General features: G+C 42.9%; 1 protein-coding gene across 6 annotated transcripts in view; it reads right to left on the minus strand.

The window, feature by feature from the left end:
• The window catches only part of DAZAP1 (DAZ associated protein 1), a 41,680-nt gene extending 31,815 nt beyond the window's left edge, over positions 1 to 9,865 (minus strand). For 3 of the 6 annotated variants that reach the window (XM_069101992.1, XM_069101996.1, XM_069101995.1), the window contains exon 1: positions 9,633 to 9,863. In XM_069101992.1, the coding sequence (XP_068958093.1) occupies positions 9,633 to 9,661 (29 nt within the window). In that variant the 5' untranslated portion in view covers positions 9,662 to 9,863. Of the gene's footprint in view, positions 1 to 9,632 lie in introns of all 6 variants that reach the window. The other 3 variants (XM_069101994.1, XM_069101993.1, XM_069101991.1) reach the window with 3 other exon arrangements.
• Positions 9,866 to 10,716: the final 851 nt, after the last annotated feature.

A 10,716-nucleotide genomic window follows, 5' to 3' on the forward strand; every position in this document is an offset into this window, starting at 1 on the left:
AAGTGAACATTAAAACCACTAAAAAAACAATGGTAGATAGAAGGGTCTTAATGGGACCTAAGCCTGTCAGAAAGGTCTGGGTTCAAATTCTGACTTCACCACCCAGACACCTACTAAGTCACTTCAGTTCTGAGCCAGGCTTCTCTTCCAAAAAATGGGGACAATAATTCCCACCTAGCCACATAGGGATTTGAAGCACAAAGGAAGAATGTATAAGAAAAGTCCTTCATTAGGGGCGGCCAGGTGGCTCAGAGAGTAAGAGCACCGGCTCCAGTGTCAGGATAACCTGGATCGAATCCGGGCTCAGATACTCAGCACCACACCCAGAAATAACTGGCCGTGTAACCTTGAGCAAGTTACTTTAAAAAAAAAGTCCTTCTTAAAAAAATGTTAAGTCCAAGAGAGATCATTGAAAAAGGTGAATCCTTTGCCAGTTATCAGTCATGTAAGTCACAGCTACACCAAGTCCAAAATTTTTTGCCTGATAGCTGAATGATGCAGAATACAGGATGGTGTCAGGAAGACGTGAGTTCAAATCCAGTCTCTGACACAAGCTATGTGACCCTTAACCTTAAGATGTCACTTAACATCTGTTTGTCCCCATTTCCTCAATTGTAAAATAGGGATAACAGAATCAAGCCTGCAGGATCAAATGAGATAATGTGTAAAGTGTTTAGTTAGCACATTACCTAACACATAGTATATACTATATAAATATTATTCCCTTGCCCTAGGATTTTTTGCCAGATTCTAAGTAAATGTATTGGGCTAATTAACCAGCTATTGCTTAACACTAAGATATCTGACTGGGATACCATAAAAATGATGGGATTAAAATATCTGAAAAAGGAAATACTGTGAAATGATAAATACTGGAAGGGCTCTAGAAAGATAGGAACACAACTGCAAACTGGTCCAATCATTCTGAGAAACAATAAATGGAAAAAAATCACTATGCATACTCTTTGACTAAGCAATACCATACCAGGCACATACAGCCTCCAAGGAGGCAAATGACAAAAGGAAAGATAGCCTGTAGACAGTTGGTGGTACACTAAGCCTGGAATCAGGAAGACCTGAGTTCAAAATTGGTCTCAGACAGTTATTATCTGTGTGATTCTGAGTAAGCCACTCATCTGTTTCCCTCAACCGTAAAATGAGGATAATAATAGTACCTGCCTGGAAAGGTTGTTGTAAGGATTAAATGAGATATGTTAATGAAATAAAAAGTATTTAGCATAATGCCTAACACACAGAAGGGACTATATAAATAAATGATTATTCCTTCTTTAAGAAGAAAGGAGAGAAGAGGGGAGGGGAGAGGAAGGAAGGGAGAGGAACAGAGAGAGAAAAAGATCATGGGTGCCTATCAACTGGGAATGGCAGAATGAATTCATGGCATATGAACACAATGGAGTATTATTGTTCTTTAAGAAACTACAAATATTGGGGCGCCAAGTAGCACAGCAAGTAAGAGCACTAGCCCTAGTATTGGGATGAACTGGGATTGAATCCAGGCTCAGACACTTAGCACCCACCCAGAAACACCTGGCAGTGTAACCTTGAGCAAGTTACTTAACCCCAAGTGCTTAAAAAAAAAAAACACGACAAATATGAAGAATTCCGAGAAACAGGAAGACTAAGTTTCTATCCAAGAGGAAAGAAGGCAGAAGTATTTGAATGTACACAATGAACATAACAATATAAAGGAAAACACTGACTTGAGTTTTCACACAAATGAATATGCAATAGTGAATAATCTTGACTTTGGTGGACAGATAAATAAGCACATTTGCCTCTCTTTGACTGAGGTGGCAGACTGCAAATATGCAATGAGACATATTTTGTCAAACATGGTCATCACTGGAAAAAAGAGAGCTCTGACCACCAGAAGTTTATCCTTCAATTCAGATGATCAAAATATGATATTCCCAATTTATAGAATTTCAGAGGTGGAGGGATCCAATTTCACAAAATGTCAAGAGTTGGAAACCATTTTACAGATGATAACAATAAGTACCTCCAAGGGAAAATAGCTTCCCTAAAGTCACATATTAGAGAATATCCATGTCCAGTCCTTGCTTTTCCACAAAACTATTAGAGATGATCTAGTCTAACTTAAAGCAGGAATCCACTAACAAGCAGTCAACTATTTTCTGCCTGAAACCCAATGATTAAACCCCCAAATCCCATAAGCTTTTTTAGATCTACCTTGTCAAGTTATCAAAATCAGAGTATTCCATTTCAAAACCACAGCCTTTTTTTTAAGCAAATATCAGATTTATCAGTGACAAAGAACAAGTCCTAAAAGCCAGAAGGAACAAAACAGTACCAAAGAATCTGGAAATGGACTAAGACCACAGCAAGGTATTCTCCTTTTATGCCCAGTGTCTAGTACAATGCCTGACACATTCTAAGTATTTAATAAATGCTTATTAATTGGAAGGAAGTTTCCCTCACAAAAAAAACATCAAAACAGGAGACCAGATCTGGAATGGAGTCATTTTCCAGTTCAGAAAACCTTTTAAGAACTAACTTTAGGTCTTCTGTTTTTATTTTGTCTTTGGTCTCTAAGGTTTACAGGTACCTACTAGATGGTCACTGTTTTGTTTCTAACTATTTCAAAAAACGGACTTTGCTACTAATCTTGAGAAAACATGCTGTAACCTAATTTTTGCATTTAATATTTTTCTAACAGTTTAACAGAATCATAGATTTTTAAAAGAGACAGGTGAAAGGGCCACTACAACAAATTTCAAAGTCTAAAGGCAACTAAAAGAGCATGCAATCCTTTCTGATTTTAAATATGGGGAAATCCAAACCCCAAAAGGAAAAGTGACAAAGATTTTGGTCACAAACAGAAAATCTCAGACTCCTATGTCCCAGTTCAGCATTCTTTCCCTTCCAATTTCCAAATTTTCAAGTTAACTTCATTCTTCAATTATATCTTTTGTGCTTTCTCCCCTTTTTAATGTTTAGATCTATGATCTGTAGACTGATATAACCTTCCTTACTTTTAGTGAAGCTAACAAAAATGCTGCTTTTAGGGGCGGTCAGGTAGCACAGCAAATAAGAGCACTGGCCCCAGTTGGGATGACCTGGGGATCAAATGACCTGGGGATCGAATCTGGGCTCAGATACTTAGCACCACCGTGTAACCTTGAGCAAGTTACTTAACCCCAACTGCTTTAAAAAAATTTGTTTAAAAATGCTGCTTTTATCTTCCCTCCAAATTCCCTAAGACTTACTGATTCAAGGTGACCAAATGAAATTCAGTTTGCTTGATAAAATCTCAACAGCTGCCTCTCTCTAGTCCTACTTCAGTTAAGGCACAGTATGAATTGTCAGACATAGTCCACCAGCCACCAAGACAAGAGAGTACCTGTAAAGACCTTTGGGCCTAGAGTCAGAAGATTGAATCTAAGCCCAGACTCTGCCATTTGCTAAACCATGTGACCTGAGCAAGTCATGTAACTTCAATGAGCCTCAATTTCCTCATCTGTGAAATGGGGAGAAGGGTTTGATTTACTATCTTTGAAATCTTAGGACTTAAAACTGAGCAGGCCCTTTCAGCACTTCTATTTTGTAAAAAAGGAAACTGAGACCATGCAAGGGAAGTGACTTGTTTAAGATGACATAATTATACTTAATGGCAGAGCCAAGACCAGGAAGCAGATGTTTTACTTCCTAATCCCATACACAAGGCTGCCATAATTGCATTTCTCTACATTTATCAAGCTCCTAGTCAGCCCTCCTTTCCTAGTTTGTTCCAAATTAAAGATGCAGCTACAGAAAGGTAATTCCATCTGTGTACCTATGCTTCAAACACATGTCTCTAATTAACACGTTTAAGCAACCTTTTGTCTCTTCCAAAAATAATAAAGATATTAATAAAAAGATATAATACCAATCCTTGGAACATCTTCCACAAAAAAGGAATCCAACTATTCACAGCTACTGTAATCAACCCAAATGGGCAGGGAATACCACCTTTTAGAAATGTCTGAAATCTCATTTAAAAGATACAAACTCAGTAAAATGCGAGAAATTCTGGAAGGGCAATGAATTAACAACCTATTCAAAATTTAAAACTGTGGCAATCCAAGATTCCTTATACTTTCTTTCCAAACAAGCCCAATATTTAGCCTTTGAACAATATACTCTATATAAAGCAGAATTTGATTATTGACTCCAATTAGTTTAAATTCTCTAACTACTCTAAAATTAGTAAGGACAGCTCACATTTCTATAGCACTTTTAGATCTGAAAGACACTTTCCTTACGACAAACCTGTGGTATTATCTCCATGTTGGAAGAAACTGAGGCTCACATAAGTGATTTATTCAGCATGTGGGGCTAGCACCCAGGTCTCTTGACTCCCAAGCCAAGTGCTCTTTCAATTAAACCAAGGAACAGTATTCAGAATACTTACCTCAGAGTTGTTATCTGAAAAGACTTTGAAATTCTCAAAGCACTATGTAAATAAATTATTAAAAAACAAAGAAGAATAGGAATCTTACTTTCAAGCAAATTCAGATGATGGAAAGTGGTCTAATTCCATCTGAAGAAGAGCAGTGTAGTGGTTTTTAAACTAGGCCTATTAACTCTCACAAGTCTCCAAAGACAGGTCGGGGGGGGGGGGGCGCCTCGGGACTGGAGCACCATTAATCTGGTTAGTAGCACTAACATGCCAATAAACACACTGGATCTTCTCATTCAATGAAAAGAGAAAATGTAAATACATGGCAGAGAAAATGGGAGGTCCATTTCAACTTTCTTCACTTCCAAATACTACAAGGTAGACTTCTTAAGAAGGTGAAGAGGAGAAACTTTCATTTATTTATTTAAAGCAATTGGGGTTAAGTAACTTGCCCAAGGTTATACAGCCAGTTATTTTGTGTAGATGTTAAATATCTGAGGCCAGAACTGATCCCAGGTCCTCCCAACTCCAGAGCAGAACCGCCCCAGAATAAGATCTATTAAAGGGGAAAGTTATCAAGAACAATTAAAACCAATTAAGTTCTGAAACTTGGTTATCTGTTTAAACATGAAAAAGTTAAATATATGACTTTGATCCCAACATTAAACATACTCCCACACTCAGAATTCACCAAGTTGACTTCACAGAAAATTTAAATAGCACAGCCATTAGCATATTTTAAAAGGGGCACAAAAATTTTTGAGAGGTATTACAGTAGTAGTACAAAGAACTCAGACTTAAAATCAAAAGACCTGAGTTGTTCTCACCCCAAGTTCTGTTTTAACTACTCTTTAAGGCTTTAGGCAAGTCACTTAACATTGCTGAGCTCCAGTTTTCTCATCCATAAATAAAAGTTAATAAGTGTACAACTTAAGAGAGCTGTTGTGAAGAAAAAACATTACATTAAAACTCTCCCTGTTTTAAAAATCACCTAATTCATGTTGACTCAAGATTCCTAGTAGAAATTCACTATGTGATCGCAAACAAATTACTTACACCCTCTTAGTTTCTTCATCCATAAAATGGGATGAGAGGCATTATGCTGTAGTGGTGAGCACCAGCCTAGAAGCCTGGAATACATTCATTTAAGTCCCACCTCTGACCCATATTAGCTGTGTGAACCTGGGGAGGGCCCCTTTCAATGCTCTAGGAAATTTCATGTAAGGGTCTAAGTTGCAGAAAAGGGGTTGACCTGCTTTCATAGAGGTTATTTCCTCACCCAGGAGTTCCCTATACCAATGAAACCATAGGTCTAATCCCTGCCCTATCCCTAAAATGGGATAATACTTGCACTTCCTACTTTAAGGGACAGTTAAGAAAGTAATTGGTAAATCTTCAAAGTACTCTAGAAACACGACTTACTATTGAAAAGTCCCATGATTGTGTGAAAATTGCTCTGAAGGGGGCAGCTAGGTGGTGCAGTGAATAGAGCACCGCCCTGGAGCCAAGAGGACCCGAGTTCAAATTCAGCTTCAGACACTTAACACAAACACTTAACACTAGCTGTGTGACCTTGGGCAGTCACTTAACCCCAATTGCCCTACCTTCTCTCCCTTCCCCTCCCCCCCCCCCCAAAAAAAAGAAAAAGAAAATTGCTCTGAAGTAAGAGTGGCAAGATCCCTGGCCTGTTTTACCATTTACAGAATGAGACTGGATTAAATGATCCCTAATAATCACTGGAGCAGCTATCAACAGTAATCTGTGTTGGCCTTTAAGGTTTACAAGTGCTTACATAGCATCATCTCATTCTATCTTCACCAAAATCTAGCTACCTCCATTTGATAACGAGGAAACTAAGGCTTAGGAAAATGAAGGCAATTATTGTTACTGCAAGTAATAAAACACTTCCATCATAGCGCTTTCAAGTTTGTTCAGCATTTTTACCTTGATTCTCTCACCTAAATCTCACAACAAACCCAGAACATGTTCAACAGACAGGAATATTATGCTTCCCATTTTGCAAATGGGGAAACAGCTTCAAAGAGGTGACTTGGCCAGTCACTCAGCTAATAAGCGTAGCACCATTCAAACCCAAGTCTCTCCAGATTCCAAGTTCAGAGACTGTTTTCCTACCCAACTATATATATTGCTTCTCTAATGCAGCTAAGTTCTTGTCTAGTTCAAAAATTCTACTATTCAAATAAGAAGCACTATATATGGTTTTAGACTCAAATGTCAGTAAGTTCCCCATCTGCTACTTAATAGCTGGAGAACCATCCATGTCCAACTTTGCTAACTCTGCTTCTTCAATATTGGTAATACAACTCCTACTTCAGGTAGGAACTTACATATTTCTGGTAGTGTTATGAAGATGAAATGAACTGATATATGTAAAGAGCTCTGAAAACTTTAAATTACTGTCAGTTATGAGAAAGAAACACAAAGGTCTTAAATTGATCTTGTAAAAATCAGGCTAAGATATGGAAGTTTCTAAAAACCTCTAGCACAATAAGAAATCCCTGAAAGAAAATGTAAGAAAGACAATCACTCAGAATGAGGTATGAAGAGATTGCCTTGGTTCATGTAAATCTGTCCAGTGGTGCTGACAGCCACACAGCATGGAGATCAAAGATTCATTGGAGAAGTTTCTAAAGTTCACTTCTGGGTTACTATTTTACCCGTCAAAAGAGCTTTAGAGGTTTCAAGTGGTTACGGACTTTTTAAACAAACACTTTTTTATACCATGCAGGTGGCCCTTCTCTCACTCACCCACCCACAGGATGGTGTATTTCTATATTGTTCATACTTACCACACAGGGGTACTGAGAGACTTGACCAATGTCTGTAAATTGCTTTAACAATATTTCATAATGCTAAGACTAGCCCAATTCTCTAAAGGTTTTCTGTCAAAGATTTTTTCACTATACAGTAATGGGAGAGAACAGTGTATCAGTCAAAATGTACCATGTGCTAACATTCCCCTTTTATTTACTGTATTAAGCAAATAAAACTAGTGTTCAAAACTCTTCAGCCTTGAAGAATTCAAAAGGCCTCTTCTAAAATGAAGATAAGAAAACCCGGCCACTTCACTATGCCAAATACAATTTTTCAAAGCTCTTTATGATGCAAGAGTTAGTGATTTTGAAGACTGGATAATCTGAAATCTTTTTCTTTGCAAAGTAAATCTACCTTTACTTAGTTAGAATTAAATTTTCTTGATCAGGGGGCGGCTAGGTGGTGAAGTGAATAGAGCACCAGCCCTGGAGTCAAGAGGACCTGAGTTCAAATGTGGCCTCAGACACTTAACACTAGCCATGTGACCTTGGGCTAGTCCCTTAACCCCAATTGCCCCTCCAAAAACAAAAAAATTCTCCATCTACTAGGACAACTTATTTTCAATTCATTTAATATCAATGAGAGATGGAATTAAGGTAGGATGAATACTTTCTTCTACTACCAAATCTGTGTAGAGATTTTTGAATAAAAACTTCCAGACTTGTTCTCAGTTCAGAGACCTACTTCTTTTTTTTTTTCCTTCTGGGGGGCAATCTGGGCAACACAGCTCTAGATCTTTTAGAAGTGGGGGTTTGGGGAGGCCACACACACTACAAACAAAGATATCTAGCATTTCTCCCACTCTGTCTCCCCAGCCCTAACTCAAACAAGTGAAGTCACTAACTTTCAAACATTAAGCAAAATAACTGTGTTCTGAAAAGCTAAAGGTACAGGAGAAGAAATGGAAGGTGAGTGGCACAAGATATTTCAAAGGTTCAAAGGACTCTTCGGTAGAGGCACAGAATCAGAGAAAACTCAGATTAGCTTTCCCCAAGCTAAGGGTTAGTTAGGTAGTGCCTTACCACGTGGGCTTCCTGGCACTACCTACATCTTCCACTTCCTCCTGCTTTAAACCAACTTTTAGGGGCTCAGGAAGGTGGCAAGCCCTATTTCCTCTGAGGTCTAAATCTGCTTAACAGTTTCACCTAATCCGGGAATAAAACGAGGAGCCCAGTTACAATTCAGTTCGAACAGTCCTAGGGAGGGTGGCAAATAATAAAGAAAACATCGGTGGAAAAAAAGAGAAAATTCAGTTTCCTAATCCTCACCCCCATCCAGGTCCCCATTCCAGACAAAACAAAGTCGCACCCCAAAGCAGAGTGGAGAGGAGGCGCAGCCCCAAGGAAGCTGGGAAATGGTGGCCAAAGTTGGCCCAAGAGAATGTCAGACTAATAAACCAGTGCTCACCCCCCCCCACTCCCCAGCTTGCTTTCCTCTCAAAGTTGGGGAAAACCTCCACTGCCAGGGTTCAACTTCACAAAGCCGCTTTAACTTCCTCTTGCTGCCCATCTCCAGATACAACAAAAGACATTTCCCCACCTCCAAACTGGGCCGGGGGTTGGAGGGTACCTCTTGAACCTCCAGGAGGTGGGGTTAAAAATCCAGCTTCATAAGTTACTCCATTCGGGATAAATAGCCCCCCTCACCCCAAAATTAATGGGGCCGACCCAGCATCCAGAGACTGGCAATTGGTGCCCTACAGCAGGCTGGAGACAGGTGCCAGCAAAGCGGCTTCACAACCCCCTCCATCTCCGGCGGCCCCGACACCCCAAATTAAGAGGCGGCCCCGGGGCGGCTGGCAAATGGTGGCCCAGCCCAAGGTGCAGGCGCGCTCCCCCCTCCCGGCCCGCCCCGGGTAAGCCAATGGGCTCGTCTCCTCCTCTAAGTTAATGGAGGCAGCGGCACGGGAGGTGGCAAATGGTGGCCAAGCCCGGGCCGGGTCGGGGAATGGGGGGCGGGGAGATTGGCTGGAGCTCCCGCCTGCAGCAACCAAGGAGGCTGCCCCCCCCCCCGCCCCAGCCCCGCCAAGGTGCCGGGGCCTCCCCAGGCCGGAGGAGGGGCCCCGGTAAATCCGCTCCCAGGAAGCGCCCGGCCTCGGGCTCTTAAGCCCAGAGAATCAAGAAGGAGCCCGAGAGCCGCGCTACGGGGCCCCAGCAGACTACTAGGGGACCGAGGGGGGGGCTGCCCCGGCCTCCGGGAGGAGAGGCTAACCCGGTCTTTGCCGTGACCTTGAGGCGGGCTGCGGCAGCAGGCACGAGCTGGGGGCCCGGGGCGAGGGAGGGGGGGGCCCGCGGCCGCCGGCGTTTCCGGACTTCCCTCAGGGCCGGGCTCGGCCGGGGCGGGCGGGAGGGAGGGAGGCCTGCGCCGGGCCTCTTACCCGATCTCATCGGCCCCCGAGTTGTTCATGGCGGCGGCGCTGCTCCGTGTCCCCCCCCAGGCCTTGGGCCTCGCTCCCTCCTCCGGAAGGTCACAAGCTCCCGTCGCCCTCTCCACAGCCCCAGCCCGGATCTGCGCAACGGCGGCAGCAGCGGCGGCGGCGGCAGCGGCGGCGACGGCGGCAGCGGCGGCAGCTCCTCCTGCCTCCTCCCCTCAGCGCCAACGGTCACCGCGCGCCCCCGCGCCGTGCCGCCCCCTTCGCCGGCGCTGCGCCCGTGCGCGCTCTCGCACGGGACGCCGGGGGCGGGGCCAGGGCACGTCGTGCGTGCGTCCTCGGCGCGCTCCCCCCCTTCTTTTTTCTTCTCCCTTTTTGCGGCTCTTTCGGTCTCTCCTGCCTTCCTCTCTTTTTCTCCCGGATGCTCCTTCTTTTCCTCTCTCCCTTCCTACTCTCTCATTACCTCCTTTTTTCCTCTCTGCCTCCTCTGTCCTTCTTTCTCCTTTTTCTTTCCTTTCCCTTCCTTTTTTCCCCACTTAGGGTAGTCCACGTGGTGCAGTGGAAAGAGGATGAACTATATAAAGGTCGGAGGACCTCTGTTTAAATCCCATGTCTGATGACTTTTGACAGTTCATTTAACCTCTTTGGGCCTCAGTTTCTTCATCTGTCAAATTAGGGGGTTAGACTGGATGGCCATCCCGTCTGTCTCCCGTTCCTTTCATTCTCTCCTCCACTCTCCCCTTTTTTTCTCCATCACCTCTCCCTCTCTTTTTTTCTCTTCACCACCTCTGTGCCCCCTCTCCTCTGTCTCTCTTTTTCACTACCCTTCCTCTTTCTCCCTTCTTTAAAGGGACCTTGGAGTCCATCCAGACAGACTTCAGCGTCATCAAGAATCCCCTGTAAATAAATACCTTTGAAAAGTGACCAGCAAACCTCAACTTGACCTGGAGCAGATCAGTGGATGGTCTTTACCCTTACATCAAGCATAGGAAACATCTCATCCCCATTCTCTTCTCCAGCCTATAAACATGGCAAGTTCCTTCTACTTGGTCCTGTTATAAACTCGACCCCTTGCCATCCTGGTTGTCCT

Source organism: Petaurus breviceps, unplaced genomic scaffold, assembly GCF_028583685.1.
Source record: "Petaurus breviceps papuanus isolate PSGF00001 unplaced genomic scaffold, PetGlider_PUasm1.0 523, whole genome shotgun sequence".
In the NCBI taxonomy this organism is placed as follows: Eukaryota; Metazoa; Chordata; class Mammalia; order Diprotodontia; family Petauridae; genus Petaurus; species Petaurus breviceps.